At 40.4% G+C, this 18,181-nt stretch overlaps 1 protein-coding gene across 1 annotated transcript in view; it reads right to left on the bottom strand.

Moving 5' to 3' along the window:
- Window positions 1-17,926, bottom strand: part of LOC146805375 (interleukin-18 receptor accessory protein-like) — a 227,737-nt gene extending 209,811 nt beyond the window's left edge. The window contains exon 1 of the mRNA XM_085620500.1: window positions 17,741-17,926. Coding sequence (XP_085476626.1) covers window positions 17,741-17,816 — 76 coding nt within the window. The 5' untranslated portion in view covers window positions 17,817-17,926. The remainder of the gene's footprint in view (window positions 1-17,740) is intronic.
- Window positions 17,927-18,181: the final 255 nt, after the last annotated feature.

The following is an 18,181-nucleotide window of genomic DNA, read 5'->3' as shown; positions in this document are numbered from 1 at the left end:
TACTTTTTATGGAAAAATGAACCCCCTCATTTCGTTCCTTTCTAAATTAAATGTTTTAAGAGTTACCACTTTAATTCAAGCAAGATGGCTTCAGGTGTGCCATATGTTTATCATAAGTAGGACTGTTAGCGCTCTAGTTGTTCTTTGGAACACTCTGGGAAGCTGCAGTAGAACACAAAGGAATCAACTGACAGTCTCTGCCCTTGTTGGATGTACATGTTTTACTGAGAATGTCAGACTTCATTCTCACATGACTGAGAAAGATAATGTGAATTTACAGAAAATAAGCTCTCAGTTTAGCTTATAGATCACCTTCCAAACCTCTGTGGGAAAAGCATGAGAAAATAATTTTCTCTCAAGTCATGATATCCCATCAGAAGGCTTTTTCACATGGTGAAATCACCTTAGAACACACCACAATTCCTAAAATGCGTATGGTACCATCAACAAATGATTTATAATGTAACTAAAGTCTTAAAACCTTCTATTAACTGCAATGCTTTTTAATGAGGTGCTATCATGTATATTGGTCCCAAGATGGCTGCCAACACTTCTTGGATGAAGTGCTGACAGCCAATCAGATCTCAGGATGAGATGTGTGGTTAGGCTCCGCCCACATATGTATATGATTTTACTTTTGATTTTCTCAGGAACTACTGAACAGATTGACACCAGACCTGCAAAAGGCACTTCCCTGACCTGAGGACCTCCTCTCTGCCAAATTTCAAGTAATTCTTTTCAGCCGTTCGGGCTGTACCTTGGACTAAAGGTCCCTATGGAAAATTGCATGGGGGAAAACGCGTTTTGGGACCCCCTTTTTTCTCAGCCCCCGCTTGACGAATCCCCCCTAGACTTTCAGGGTAGGAGCGGAGCAGAGCGCCCCACCTATTTTGAAAATTTCGCGAGGATTCGTTAACCGGGGCCAAAGTTATTCCAAATAGAATGTTGCGGATTTCCTATGGAAACACGGTCCTAACTATAACTATCTACTGGCGACCGCCAGTAGATAATGTATGTGTATATATATATATATACATATATAAACATATAAATATAATCTGCATATCTATATACATATAAATGCATGCATACATATACATATATGCATGGTATGTACATGAAAGTTTGAAAAACTCTAATACAAGCAAAGCTAAAAAGCCACCTAATTACAAACAGAATTGCTTTAACTTAAACGAGGGCGAGACCTATTGCATTTTCAATGCTTGTTTACTTTGATTCCATCAAGAAGGCATTCAGATGTGTCACATTTTTTCCATAAATTCTGAATGGTAGCACTCTAGTTGCTCATTAGATCACTGTAATAAAGCTACTGCTCACCAGGGAAGTCTGCTGCTGGTATTCAAAGTGCATGTTTCAGTCTGCATGTCAGAATTTTTTTATGAAATGGAAGAAGATTTGAGAAGTCAAAATGTGCCCTAATCTTTCTTTCTGCAACACTAATCATAATTTCTATGGCAAAATGAACCCCCTCATTTTGTTCCTTTGCAAATTAGACTGTTAGCGCTCTAGTTGTTCTTAAAACACTCTGGGACATTCTGTCATTGGGCTATAATTGGGCTACATCTCGGTGATATTTGTGCTACATTTGGGCTCTTTTGTCTCTGGTGGCAATCTTGGGAGACTTATTTGTTTTGAAGTTTCGTAATTTCCTCATTTACAACAGTCTCCTCAGTGGGAAATACTTTCAGGTTTTTTACTTTCATTCCATCAAGAAGGCATTCAGATGTGTATTGGACGTGCATGTTTCAGTCTGCATGTCAGAATTTTTTAATGAAATAGAGGAGGATTTGAGAAGTCACTCAAAATGTGCCCTAATTTTCTTTTTTCCGCACTAATCATAATTTCTATGGCAAAATGAACCTCCTAATTGTGTTCCCTTTAAATTAAACTACTCACTCTCTACTACTCACTTGCTACTACTCTCTCTCTACTACTCACTCTCTACTACTCACTGTCTACTACTCTCTACTACTCACTCTCTACTACTCACTCTCTACTACTCTCTACTTCTCACTCTCTACTACTCTCTCTCTACTACACTCTCTCTACTACTCTCTCTCTACTACTCTTTCTCTGCTACTCAGTCTCCACTACTCAATCTCTACTACTCTCTAGTACTCACTTTATAATACTCACTCTCTACTACTCTCTACTACTCACTCTCTACTACTCTACTACTCACTCTTTACTACTCTCTACTACTCACTACTTCTCACTCTCTACTACTCTCTACTAATCACTCTCTACTACTCACTCTACTACTCTCTCCTACTCTCTGCTACTCTCTCTACTACTCTCCACTACTCTCTCTCTACTCTCTACTCTCTATTACTCATCCTCTACTCTCTACCTCTCTACCTCTCTCTACCTCTCTCTCTACTACTCTCTACCTCTCTACCTCTACGTCTCTACCTCTACACCTCTACCTCTCTACCTCTCTCTACCTCTCTCTACACGCACACATATGCACATATATGCATATGCATTTATATATATGTATGTGTATATATATATATGCATACATATATAAACATATATTTAATCTGCATATCTATATAAATACAAATATAAATGCATGCATACATATACATATATGCATGTTATGTACATGAAATTTTGAAAAACACTAATAAAAGCAAAGCTAAAAAGCCACCTAATTACAAACAGAATTGCTTTAACTTAAACGAGGGCGAGACCTATTGCATTTTCAATGCTTGTTTACTTTGGTTCCATCAAGAAGGCATTCAGATGTGACACATTTGCCATAAATTCTGAATGGTAGCACTCTAGTTCCTCATTAGATCACTGTAGTAAAGCTACTGCTCAACAGGGAAGTCAGCTGCTTGTATTCAAAGTGCATGTTTCAATCTGCAAGTCAGAACATTTTAATGAAATAGAAGAGGATTTGAGAAGTCAAAATGTGCCCTAATTTTTCTTTCTGCAGCACTAATCATAATTTCTATGGCAAAATGAACCCCCTCATTTTGTTCCTTTGCAACTTAATTTTTTTAAGTGTTACCACTTTATTCCAATCAATATGGCTTCAGGTGTGCCATACTTTTGTCATAAGTAAGACTGTTAGCGCTCTAGTTGTTCTTTAAAACACTCTGGGATTTCTGTCATTGGCCTATACTTGGGCTACATCTCGGTGATATTTGTGCTACATTTGGGCTCTTTTGTCTCTGGTGGCCATCTTGGGAGACTTGTTATGAAGTTTCCTAATTTCCTCATTTACTACAGTCTCCTCAGTAGGCATACTGTCAGTTTTTTACTTTGATTCAATGAAGGAAGGCATTCAGATGTGTCACACATTTGCCATAAATTCAGAATGTTAGCACTCTAGTTGCTTATTAGATCACTGTAATAAAGCTACTGCTCACCAGGGAAGTCTGCTGCTGGTATTGAAAGTGCATGTTTCAGTCTGCATGTCAGAATTATTTAATGAAATAGAAGAGGATTTGAGAAGTCTCTCAAAATGTGCCCTAATTTTTCTTTCTGCAGCACTAATCATACGTTCTATGGCAAAATGAACCCCCTCATTTTGTTCCTTTTTAAATTAAATGTTTTAAGAGTTACCACTTTATTCCAATCAAGATGGCTTCTGGTGTGCCATACGTTTATCATAAGTAGGAGTGTTAGCGCTCTAGTTGTTCTTTGGAACACTCTGGGAAGCTGCAGTAGAACACAAAGGAGTCAACTGGCAGTCTCTGCCCTTGTTGGATGTACATGTTTTACTGAGAATGTCAGACTTCATTCTCACATGACTAAGAAAGATAATGTGAATTTACAGAAAATATACTCTCAGTTTAGCTTATAGATCACCTTCCAAACCTCTGTGGGAAAAGCATGTGAAAATAGTTTTCTCTCAAACATGATTCATGATATCCCAGCAGAAGGCTTTTTCACATGGTAAAATCCCCTTAGAACATACCACAATTCCTAAAATGAGTATGGTACCATCAACAAATGATTTATAATGTAACTAAAGTCTTAAAACCTGCTATTAACTGCAATGCTTTTTAATGAGGTGCTATCATGTATATTGGTCCCAAGATGGCTGCCAACATTTATTGGATGAAGTGCTGACAGCCAATCAGATCTCACGATGAGATGTGTGGTTAGGCTCCGCCCAGATATATATGTGATTTTACTTTTGATTTTCTCAGGAACTACTGAACGGATTTACACCATTTAAGCAAAAGGCTCGACTCTGAACCAAGGTCTACCTTTCTGCCAAATTTGGTGTAATTCTGTTCAGCAGTTCGGGCTGTAGCTGCGTCAACAGGTCCTATTGAAATTGCATGGGGAAAAAGCGTTTTAGGACCCCCATTTTTTTTCAGCCCCCGCTTGACGAATCACCACGAAACTTTCAGGATAGAAGCGGACCGGAGCTGGCCAAAAGTTTCGAAAATTTTGCGAAGATTCGTCAACCGGCGCCAGGCTTATTGGGAATAGAATGTTGCGGATTTCCTATGAAAAATAGGTCCTAACTATAACTACCTACTGGCGACCGCCAGTAGGTAATATATATTTATATATATATATATGTACAAATGCATAACCAATAATAGCATAAAGAAATAGCAACAGATCAAGCATTTCTCACTATTAAAACATAAGCATGATTAAGACTTATTAAAAACATTCATGCCAAACAGTAAAAGCATCTTTTTGGTAGAAACAGGTGGGCAACGGGGAGGCGGGTGGGATAGTGAAGAATCCACAGGCAGATACTGTATCCACCAGAAAAAGCCTTACCGAAGGTAAGTAACTTGCTCTTCTGATGGATACTTCTGCCTGTTGATTCCGCACCTTTTGAATAGAATCCTCAAGCCGTACCTCACCTGGAGGAGGGTGTCCACCTGACTAGACCAAAAAATCTTGCAAAACAGATCGAGCAAAATGTCTATCCCTCCTAACCTCTGAATCCAATAATAATTGAATAATATTTTTAGTCGAAATTATATTGAAAATAAAACTTAAAAAATACTTTTATTAATAAACTTAGACAAACACTTAAAGGAAAACTTTTATTTAGAAATAATTTAAAGATATTTCATACTTTACAAATTACGCCGAAGTTGCAACCCCAGCGCGATTTTTAAAAATGCCTACCAGAATGCGCGCAGCCATAGTGTAGGGTGTGCGAAGGGTGTGCGACTTCTGTACAATATAAAAAAAAAAGAATGAATATAGTTTACCTAACTAAAAATTATTCACAATTTTTTTAAGTATATATATATGGATATATATATATATATCGAAAATAAAAATAAAACACATAAGATTAAGGTACATTAGACTTACAAATTTTCATTTAAAAAACCTTTGAAATTCACTGGAGAAACCATAGGTTTCAGGCACGTTATAGTTAGAAATTAGCATTTAAGAAAACATAGAAATTCACTGAAAAAAACATAGGTTTCAGGCACGTTATAGTTAGAAATTGGCATTTAAAAACCATAGAAATTAACTGAAAAAAACATAGGTTTCAGGAACGTTGGACATTTCACTCGTATAAAACCATAGAAATTCTGGCATTATAGTTAGTTCAGCTAACTATAACTCACGCCCCCACAATGCACTGCTGATGACGTCACATATTACATCAGTCATGACATGGTCAGTGACATCACTGATGACATCACTGATGACATCACTGATGACATCATCCACATGAAAATCTGATGCACCTCCTCACACCTGAATAAAACCTTTGATACACCCACTCTAAAATACAGACTATAATTTTCGAAAAAATAGACACATCAATACCAGTTACTAAATACGCACTGACTGATTCCTAGGTCTACACACACAGCCACTCATTCACCCGTACAGTCACTCATACATGCAGTCACTCATCAATACAACACTATCATGTGCACTCATACACCTATACAGACACTCACACACTGCCACATATCCAGAGTTACTCACACACTTAGTCAGTCATGCAAAGAATCAATCATACTTCCATTTACTCACCTATACAGTTATACAGACACAACCTCACTTATTCATACAGATACTAACACATAATTACTATCTTATAGAATCACTGATACAAATACACACTCATCCATGCAGCCACTCTCACAATTACTGACTCTCACATATAGTTATTTATATACACCATCACTCACATATACTGCCTTTTACATATGTAGTTACTTGCACATGTACCACTGAGACATCCATTCACTCACCAATATACCCATACACACACTCACCCACCCATACAGCTGTTTCCACATGCACTCTTGAACCCATACACTCATTGAGTCAACAACTCACACATCTATGCACAGAGAGACACACCTCCCACCCACACACACACACACACACACACTCATGCAGCCATACAAATACTCAGGCAAGCAATCAATAACCCATATAGACACTCGTGCAGCTACTCGCGAACCTATGCAGCAGCTTACACAACAACAGACAGACTGATACAGACTTTCACACAGTTTAGTCACTAACCCATGCATTCAGTAAGACACATTTAATCGCTCACTTATACATTCAGTCACATACCTACTAAATCCTCCATACAGACACTTATACACTCACTCATTCCTCAATACAGCTTGGCATATACATAAAACAAAATTAAACTTTACAGAAACACACAGTCACTGGATGATGTCATCAGTGATGTCATCAGTGATGTCATTTGAGATGTCATCAGTGATGTCATCAGTGATGTCACTGACCATGTCATGAGTGATGTGATATGTGAGGTCATAAGCAGTGCCTTGAGGAGGCGAAGTTGCAGATAGCTCAGGTAACTATAACTGCTAAATTTCATATGTGACGTCATCAGCAGTGCATTGTGGGGGTGTGAGTTATAGTTAGCTGAACTAACTATAACACAGGAATTTCTATGGTTTTGTACAAGTGAAATGCCCAACTAACTATAACTTTCCTGAAACCTATGTTTTTTTCAGTTAATTTCTATGGTTTTTTTAAATGCTAATTTCTAACTATAACGTGCCTGAAACCTATGTTTTTTTCAGTGAATATATATATATATATATATATGCTTGAATGTCCTTGCCAATGCAGACACGCCTTGCCGCAAAGATAAGTGCCTACACTCCAGCTAAGTCCAAAGGATTTCATTCAGATATATATACCTATCACATACTGGCAGCTAGGACCTAGTTGCCATAGGAAAAGTACTTTTTGACTTGCCTATATCCTTGGTGCCATTTGACGAATCTTCACAAAGTTTTCCAAAAAAAGTGTGCCGCTAGGTCCCATAGTGCATGAAAAGTTTTGAGGTCATCCATCAAGCGGGGGCCAAGAAAAATGGGGGGCAAACGATGTGCATTTACAACATTACCTTCAAAAGGAATTTTACGCATGACTACAGCCCAAAATTCTGAACACGAGGGAGCAGGATAAAAAAAACCCTGACACCCTAGGCCTGGTGCGCGGGATCCCCAAGGGCCATACCAGGGCCAAAAAGATTTTTTTTTTTTAAAGTTCAAGGTGGAAATCGTGACTGATTTGTGAATTAGCGGCCCTCCCAAAAAAACAAGCACAGTCTACTGTGCTTATTTATAATATAGCTACCGGGGGACCAGGTCCCAGGGGCATGTGGGCTAACAAATGAAAAGGAGGGAGCACACAGTGCCCCTCTTCTAAGGCTCTTTTGAGCCTCGGGACCACCACCACCCTGGGGTTAAAAATATAATATGGACGGGGTAGCTGTGTGGACCCACCCTACTGTGGCTCTTTAGAGTCCCAGGGATCACCACCTCCCCAGGGCTAAAATTAAGAAATTAGAAGGGGGTCCACACTGACCCCCTGGGACCCTGGGGACAACAACCTCCACAGGGCTGGTCTAGGAAAAGTAAAGGAGGCACTAAAGCCTCCGTTGTCTTTAATGAAATCAAGATTCTCTCTGTATGATAATTGGAGAATCGTCATTTCATTACAAGACCGGAGGCTACATTATGCAAGTTTAAAGCTTTGCAATGCTATGTTGCTTACATGATCTACAGGCTTAAGATAAAATTTAACAAAGGTTGAAGCATTTGACCAATCAGATGCTTTGAGGATATCTGAAAGTGAACCTCCACCCCAGAAAACCTTGCTAGCCATAGCTCCACGAGAGGAGTGAGCACCAAATTTTGAAAGGTCAATACCGGCATCCAACATCACTGTTCTAACCCATCTAGAGATAGTAGCAGAAGAAACAGCCTTGTAGGGTTTAACAAACGAAATCAGTAACTGATTCTCATTAGAAGGTCTCAAAACACTCATTTTCTCTTCATAAACTTTCATACAACTTACCACACAGAGTTTGGGACAGTCAAAAAAGGAGGGATAGAAAATATTTTCTGACATAGTCTTAGTTCTTTTACAAACTTCAAACAACACGCCATCAGGAGAATAAAACCTATTAGAAATCTCTAAAGCTTTAACGTCTGACACGCGCCTGAAGGATATAAGGCATAATAAGGTAGCTAACTTAATGGAGATTTGCTTTCTTGTTAGTGAAGAATTATCAGGCCAAGAAGACAAAAGTTCAAAAACAAGGTTTACATTCCATAAAGAATCATACCTAGCTTTAGGAGGGCGTTTGAGTTTAATTCCCTTCATCACCCTGCGAATTAGGGGGTCAGAACCTATTGAAAAATCATTTAGTAAAGAATGTCCTGCAGAAATTGCTGATCTATAACAATTAACCGTTCTATAGCAAAGGCCTGACTTAAATAAATCTGCTAAGAAGTTCGCAACCTCAATTACAGGTGCATCCACGGGATCCAAATCCCGTTCCAGGCACCAACTATGCAATTTTTTCCAAGAACCGGTATATCTTCTCCTTGTTCCTGGAGCCCAAGATTCATCCAGAAGAACTTTAGCTTCTCCCGAAAGGCCAGAATATCTTCTTGAACCCCTGAAATCTTCCAAGCAAGAAGGTTCATTTTTCCTTCTGAGAGAAGAGGGTGTACTTCCCCATCTGGGCCCTGAAGGAGATCTAAACTCCCTTGGAAGAAGCGTGGAAAATCTATTGCCAACTTCATCACGGCTGGGAACCAAACTTGAGAACTCCAAAAAGGAGCGATTAGAACAATGCGGCAACGCTCCGTTCGAACTTTCAAGAGTACTCTCTGAATTAGTGCGAAAGGAGGGAACGCATAACAGTTGGGTATGTCCCATGATTGAAGGAGAGCGTCCACTGCAAGAGCTAGAGGGTCTGGTCTCCAACTGAAAAACTGATCTATCTGAAAGGTTAGCCTGCTCGCAAAGAGATCCAGATTGAAAGGACCCCAAAGGAACTGCAGTTTCTGAAAAATCAAAGGACTGAGTTTCCAATCGCTTGAATCCCTCAGAAACCTTGAATTCCAGTCTGCTCTTGTGTTCAAATGGCCTGGGATGAATTCTGCAATTAGAATTATTTTTTGATTCCAACAGAAGTACCAAATCCTTTGTGCCAGGTCCGCAAGGATTTTGGATTTGGCTCCACCCAAGCGATTGATGTAAGAAACAGCTGTAAAGTTGTCTAGCTTGATAAGAACTACGCTGTTTTTCAATATATCCTTGAAACTGATTGGAGCGTTCAAGCTGGCCATCATTTCCAGACTGTTTATGTGTAAGGAAAGTTCCTTCTGGGACCACCTCCCTCCAGTTTCCAAACTCCCTAATCTTGCACCCCAACCCAGACTGCTTGCATCTGATTCTAATGTGTGTTCCGGAATGTTCCCGAAAATCGCCTTTCCATTCCAGCTGTCTAGGTTGTGGCGCCACCAAAGAAGATCTTCCCGGGATTCCAACGACAGGGGGAGAAGGTCTGCATACCAAAGCCCTTGCCTTAGCCCTGACGACTTCAGTCTCTGTAAGGCCCTGTAGTGTAAAGGCCCCGGAGAAATTGCTTGAATCGAGGAAGATAAAAGACCTATTATCCTTGCTAATTCCCTTAAGCTGACTGATTCCCTTGAAAGGACATAAGAGACCTCCTTTTTTATCTTTGCTAACTTTTTCTGTGGAAGTTGTAACTGAGTTATAGGGGTGTTGACTTGAAACCCTAGGAAGACACTTGGTTGCTATGGCTGCTATCTCCCAAGGTGCCAAACCTCAGGACATGGCCATTTGCTCCCACTTGGCAGGAATTTTGGCAGCCCCAGCCAAGTTAGAGAAAACACTAACTCTGATCCCAGCAGACAGGAGCAGGAAAACTTCTCCCACTCACTGCGAGCAGAGTTTTTATCTGTTTTGGGAAAGGAAACAGATGAAGGAATTGTTTCCATATTCATGGAACATAATTTTTTGCAGCTCCCTATATGCAGGAGCAATGGCAGCTCCTATTGGAGATGGGAAGTTGGTAGGGACATTGGGGGCATTGGGGTTCCCTCCACAGTCTCCAATGTTGCAGACTGGGTGGTCCGGGTGGGCTCCAGGGCACCCAACATGAAGAGGCCAGGCCCCAGGGGGTGGGGTCCCTGGGGCCACGTGGCCCCGATCCCCACTAAATAATGTCTGGGACCTCAGGAATTGGGTCCCCTGGGCCCCAATTAGGTTTTGGCTGGGCAGTTCTGGCCCTTATGCTCATTTCATAGAAATTAATCCTCAACAAGAAGCACTTACAGATATAAACATAGCGGGTGCCCCAGTTGAAGCTCCACTTCTGTTCAGGACAAATGATCCTAACCTCCTGGGCTTGACGAAGCCAAAGCAAGTTTTTTTCTTGGCAATTCCACATTGAAAGATGATCTGAAATGCGTTGTGGAGGTGAATGCATCATTGATAAATTGGCGCGTAATCTGTAGTGACTGTGATGAGTGGGTTCTTTCTTGTCCTTACCTAATGAGAGCAGAGTCCATGGGCCTTCCTTGAATGACTACAGGTATACAAATGTGTAAAATCACCGTTTGGCCTCGCCCCATTTACCTTAGTAGTAAGCAATGGTCTTCCCGCCTTTTGCCAGGATGCTGGGCAGCTTAATAAAAGGCCCCAGCACATTTCCCAATAATTTTGGTGGTGCATTCTTGATGCCATGGAATATGAGGACATCACCACCAATCAAAGAAGCACTTACTTGATATAGTTACAAGGAATTACGCTTGTTTGGTAAAGATTTATCTCTTTGTAGTCTCATTGTCTTCTCTATAGAAAGATTCATATTATTACCGATTTCTAGATGAAGACACATGAGAAACAATCACATTGCCAAAAAGTACACAAGGTCACTGGAAACAATTCCTTTTGGTCCATTACATAGCTGTAGTGTAGACTATGCAGTAGATATTTAACCAAAGTAGCACTTAAAAATGAACCAGTAGAAAGTACTCTAGTTGGGTAGAGCAAAGCTGTGGACTTGGTTGGATAAAGGGGCAGGTGAGGTTCCGTTCTCCTGCAGTCACTCACACAGCTACTGATACACCCATACAGACACTTAAGACACCCATTTACACACCTGTTCTGCAACGCTCACATCGACTCACAGAAACAGTCATTGACACACTCACTCACTAACACATACAGACACTCACATACCCATAAAACCACTCATAAACCCACTCACGGACCCATACAGCCACTCACATAGCCACTCACTGACCTAAACAGCCACTCACACACCCACTCTCAAAGGTTACAGGTTACAGTAAGGAAATAGATTATTTCTTTAAAACCTTGGAAATTCAGTAGAAAATCCATAGGTTACAGGGTTCATTATAGTTTGGAAATTACATTTGAAAAAACAGAAATTCTCTGAAAAAACAAAGGTTACAAGGACATTATAGTTATGAAATTCAATTAAAAAAACCTTAGAAATCCACTGGAGAAAACCAAAGGTTAAAGTGATGTTATAGTTAGGAAATACAATTTAAAAAACAAAACTTAGAAATTCACTGAAAAAACAAAGGCTACAGGGACATTAGAGTCAGGAAATAGAATTAGAAAAACTTAGAATTTCACTGAAAAATTCAAAGGTTACAGGGATATTACAGTTACGCTAAGATTTCACTCGTACATAACCAGTGAAATTCAGCAGTTATAGTTACCTGAGCTATCTGCAACTTCGCCTCCTCAAGGCACTGCTTACGACCTCACATATCACATCACTCATGACATGGTTAGTGACATTACTGATAACTTCACTGATGACATCACAAATTACATTGCTGATGGCATCATCCAGTGAGTGGGGTATATCAAAAATATTTCTGAGACTTAAAGATATATAATAAGCTACTGAATTACATACATTGCCATTTGTTCTGTACTACTAATGAGTGATACTATTTCTAACATATATGATCTGAGTGGCTGTGTGACTGTCTGAATCTGTGTGTGAGTGGCTCTATGGGTGTGTGAGTGGCTGTATGGGTCAATAAGTGGGTGTGTGAGCAGCTGTATGGTGTGTGAGTGGTTCTGTGAGTGGCTGTATTGGTGATTGGGCCTCTGAGTAGCTATATAGCTATGTAAGAGGCTGTGTGAGTAGCTATTTTGGTGAGAGAGTGACTGTGTGAGTAGCTCTGTGGGTGAGTGACTAGGTATGTAACTGGGTATATAGGTGAGTGAGTAGCTGTTTGAGTGGGTGTAGGGTAAGTAGGTGGATGCATCAGTGGCTGGATAAGTGGTAGTATAGGCAAGTGTTTGTGTGTATAGATGAGTGAAAGGGTATGTAAGTGATTGTGTGGGTTAGTTAATGGGTGTGTGAGTGGCTGTATAGGAGAGTGCCTTCCCCTGTTAGTATCTGTATGGGTAAGTGACTGGTGGTATAGGTGAGTGAGTGGGTAGGTGGGTGTGTCTGTGGATGAGTGAGTGGGTGTGAGAGTGGTTGTATGGATTTGTGAATAGGTATAAAATTGGGTGTATGAGAGAGGTTGTATGGGGTGGAAGTGGCTGTGTGAGTGGCTATATGGTTCTATTAATGGGTATGTGAGTGGTTGAATGGGTTTGCAAGCAGGTGTATGAGAGGTCGCATGGGTGTGAGTGGGTATGGGAGTGGTTCTGTGAATTATGTCATTTGAGATGTCATCACATCAGTGATGTCATAAGAGATGTGACTGACCATGTTGATTGATGTAATATATGAGGTCATAAGCAGTGCATTGAGAGGGCATAAGTTATAGTTAGCTCAGATAGCTATAACTGCTGAATTTCTATAGTTTTGTATTTCTGAAATCTGAGCCTAACTATAACGTCCCTGTAACCTTTGATTTTTTCAGTGAATATATATTCACTGTTTCAGTTGAGTCCTTTAAGCAACACAGTAGTCAGTTTAAGATCCAGAAGTGTCTGATTTTAGGGGGTCAGAGACCAAGTTCTTATACCCAAAAGTGTCTTTGATGTAGGGGGTGACTTCAAAGCAGCTCTCGGAAGTGCACAAGGATCCCTATTAATCTAGTCCTGTCTGCCAGGCTGTACTTGGGGGGGGGGGGTAAAGCAATGCTCTGTGTGTAGACAGTACACTACCTATTGAAGAGTAAGTGATATATACACTATCATGTAATTTGCTGTGCTTGTGATTGCTCAAATTGAATATCATTAAAATGCATTTCATATCTGCAATTTCTAATTATTCACAATTAAACACAACATTAGTTTGCAAAATATGCCATTTATTATATTGATTCTGTATGTTAATGATATTCAACCATTATACTTGACTACCAAATGTGTAAAAAACTGTCATATCACAATCACTTGATGTAACATGTATTCTGTACAATAATTTTCCCCTAACATAGTAGATTTCACTATGTTACATACAAAATGAATAACTGAACTGTTTTGGTACATTCATATATAGTGCCCTTTTGTTTAGATACAAAATAACTACATCAAGTTTCAGTGTTATGGTTAAGCAAACTTTTGAATGTGTCTTCAAAGACATTTCGAGACTTCACCAAATTTAAAAAGCATTGGCGAAGCCGATAGGGTTGGCCCTGGCCGCCAGACTTTTGGACTTGGCAATTGTTGTTTTGTTCTGTCAAAGTTTGTACAATACCATATTGTGGGGGCGGGGGGCAGCCAGGACTTCATCAATCTAAAACAAAATCATTGGCTAAAGCGAAAAATATTTTTGTGGTTTCCAAAAACACACATTACCATATTAGTCCGTAACGCTGAAAGGAACTACCTTGTGGGTGGATGTGCTCTTTGTAAAAGGGCAGCATTTTGTAACTCAGTGTGAAGTCAGACAGTGGCTGAAGTGTGACAACCCACTGCCCCGTGATGCATGCTGCAGTGGCTGGAAGAAAAATGTAAATGACATAGCAATAAACTAATGGATGAAATCTGAATAAAAACCCCTCTAAGTAATTAACTTGTACACATAAGTATAGTAAAATCAAAAGGACCTGCAGAACACACCAGACTAAAAAAAGGCAATTGGGCTACCATTGGCTGCCAGTCTTTTGCATTTGCCAATGCTTTATTTGTAACATTTTCATGAAGTTTTCTTACAAACAGAGAGGCTTGCAAAGACGTAGTGAGGCTTACAATGACAGAGGCTTGCAAAAACAGATACAGAGAGGATTGTATAGCTAGTTTTGCAAATATAGATAGTGTTAAAAGAGATTTAGATAGTGTTGCAAAGATGGATGGATGGATGGATGGATGGACGGACGGACGGACGGACGGCCGGACAGACAGACAGACAGACAGACAGACAGACAGACAGACAGACAGACAGACAGACAGACAGACAGACAGACAGACAGAACAGGACATTGGAAAAAACATCAGAGCTAAAATATGTAATATAACTGTTAAATGTCTATACAAACAAGATATACAAGAGCCCAGAAAGCAGACTAGAAAACCATACAAGCAGGACATACAGTCTAAATTGGTTTACAAATATAAAAATATACTACAGCACTGAAAGAAAACTAGAAAGCCATTCCGGCAGGGCATACCGACTAAATTGTTGCACAAATATAACTGCAGTCCTCAATTAAAATATATACCACCATGAGATACAGGAGTGCAATTAGAAATGCACTTCATTGTGTGCATGCTAAAGAAAAATTACAAGTTAATGAGGAACAGTTGCATATGGACACAAAATTTGGTATGATGTGAAATAGAAGCAGCCAGACAAACAATCATTATCAAAGTCAATAGGTCTGGTGTTAGCCACCAGCTTTTGGGCAGTTCTTGTTTTGTGATGGTTTTTAGAACACTTTATTTCATGGGGGGATGCTGGGCAATCATCAATTTAAACATGGACTAAAGGCAAAATAATGGTTTGGTCCCAAAAAAATCACATGTTGCCATAGTACTCTCCGGCACTAAGGAGAACTACTTTGTGTGTTGATGCTCTCCTCATGAAAGGACAGCAAGCCATAACCTATAGTGAAGTTAGCTCATTTCTAAACTTGGCTGACTATTGCCCCTTGATTCATGCTGGAGTGGGTGGAAGAAACATGTGAATTGCAGAACCACAGACTAATGCACGAAATCTGGATGACACCCCCTATAGAGAATTATATTATACGCATAATATTAGTCAAATCAGAAGGTCTGGGCTAGGCAGAGGCAAACAAGCCAATAGCTGTGGTACTGGTATCTAGCTTGTTTCCTTTGGGAAAAAAGAAAGAAAGAAAGAAAGAAAGAAAGAAAGAAAGAAAGAAAGAAAGAAAGAAAGAAAGAAAGAAAGAAAGAAAGACAGAAAGAAAGAAAGAAAGAAAGAAAGAAAGAAAGAAAGAAAGACAGAGAGAGAGGGCTACAAATATAGAGTACTCTCATGAGCTTATATTCGGAGTTCATGTAAGGAGCTGGTATGGTGTGAAAAAGCAGCAGGCCATTACAAAAGGAAATGACAACAGCAATGACAATAGACAGGAAATGATAAAGGTAGAATGGGTCCTTTGTTCTCATGTGGTAAAAAGCACCGTGCTATCACATCAACTTCTACAAACAAAGGTAACATCAAAGTAGTAATAAAATGAAAACAACAAAAAACACCTGCACTAAAGGGAACTACCTCATGCGTGGATGTGCTCCTAGCAAAAGGGCTAATTGCAGTCACTTAAAATGAAGTTAGCTCATGGCTGAAGTAGACTGCCCTATTTCCCCAAGATGTATGCCATAGTGGGCAGAAGTAATATGTGAATGATACAAAAACAGACCAATGGCCGAAGAGAGGTGGCTAACACCAGACCTAATAACAAATAAGCCACCCTAAAGGGATTTAAAATACCATTAGCAGGAGATAGGGACTGATAAAACTGAATGTGCCCTGTGCTCAGCACAGAAGGGGTGACAGAAAGCCTCCTGCTATCACATTGGACTCTAAACACAAAGGCAACACCAAAACAATGAAGTGATAACCAAAACACTAGCACTAAAGAGAACTACCTCATGTGCATGTGTGCTCCTCATGAAGTAGCAAAATGCAGCCACTCAAATTGTAGTTATCCAGTGGCTGACGAGGGCTGACACCCTTCCCCATACTATATGGCATAGTGGGTGGATGCAAAATGTGAACGACACACCAACAGACCAATGGATGAAGATAGCTGGCTGAAAGCCACTTTAAATAAGTATATCATATCTATATTTTCTTTAACAAATCAAAAGATCTTGGCTAGCGTGAGACTAAAAAAAGTGTTTTTTAAAGAGATTTTATGAGCAATGTCTTCTATCATTATTCTGCGCAAAGCAATTCTTAGTTAGTAAAGGTTTTGTAAAAGTGACAAACTTTCAAAGTCATGAAATGGCAGTATGCTTTGCTTACAAAGGTTACTAGCAAAATTGTAATTTTGCACAACTGTCTTAAGCAGATACTTAGAAATCTCCAACACAATTTTAATTCAAAGACACTGCAAAAATGTCACTAATTAGTATAAGCTGGGCTCATGAGAAGAAGATATTTTACCAGGTACGTATGTTTCTTGTGAATTTTCCATTGACTGAGTAGAGGAAGTGGGACGTTATCTTCTACTTCACCTGAGTCACTGAATAGCACCAGTTTAGCACGCGGGCCGGGGAAGTGCAGCCGGACCGGTGAACGGCCCGAGGGGCAGAAATAAGAGCGGGCAGCAGCTGAGCCCAGGAAAATGACAGGCACCGATTGGTCAGCTTGGTTTGAAGCGACCAATTGGCAGGGGCCCCCTTGGTGCACCTCAAAGATAAAAGGGCGTGGGGCCACCCAAAAAGTCCTGTGCCTTCGCTGTTGAGCCACCCACCCACACCGATAAAGCAGGCATCGCAGCCACAAATAAAAAATGGGCTCAGGCATGGTGGGGGCTGCCCAGTGAGACAAATGAAGGAGCGCAATAGCCAATGGTGGTGCCGCTCAAACAGGTGCCCTTTGGATGCCTTAGGGAGGGGCACAGGGAGCAGGTTATGGGTCAGCAGAGGGCGTTACAGCACTTACAGACCGGGTCAGGCACGAGGGCCACCGACACCACTTGGCAGCAAGGTGTAGCCTAGAAGCCGCAGGAAAGGTGTTAGAACCTGGCTGGGAAGGGGGCCTTCTCTCGGGGCGCTGTCACAAGATGCTGTTATGGACTAAGTACTACGGGACTTGAACTACAGGCAACTTGGGGTAATGATAACATGATGCATTTAAATTTGGACTGTCTGTTTTTTAAGTTAATATGCGAATAAAGTGAAGCTGCGGTCGTTTTGCACCACCAAAAGCAGTGGGCACTCGCTCATCTGGGATGGGTTATCTCTGTCGATTTAATACTTCTGAATAAAATCTTTTCGCCAAGAGGTAAAATAAGAACAGAACGCTTACCTGATAAAGGAAATGCAATCCCTGCTGCGCCCTTTACTAACACTAAAGTCCAAAAGACGATGAACATGAGCTCCATAGTTGCTGCGTCACAATTCTCTGATGAGTCGAAGAACGTCAGGATGAATCGATGAACATTTTTCCTTCTCTAAAGGAAACAAAACAATACCCGGCTAACTACGTGCACCACACACAGTACTTCTTTGGACAGCTTTATCATGCTCGGCGTTTTATATGTGAGAAAAGCATTGATTGCACAAAAACAATATGTTTCCTGGAAGTGTGACTGAAATTGTTGGGCAGGATTTAATGACGAGCGTTTTTCTTTCAGGTGTGCACGGGCGTGTGCAAAGAAACGATCTTGCCGACGGTCTCATGGTATTAACTCATAATTAAAGGGACCGCGTTCAGATGCGCATACGTGTTGGCTGCTTTGGAATTCTC

The sequence above is a fragment of the Triturus cristatus genome, chromosome 8, assembly GCF_964204655.1.
Source record: "Triturus cristatus chromosome 8, aTriCri1.1, whole genome shotgun sequence".
Lineage (NCBI taxonomy): Eukaryota > Metazoa > Chordata > Amphibia > Caudata > Salamandridae > Triturus > Triturus cristatus.
This window is presented reverse-complemented; position numbering and strand designations above follow the sequence as displayed.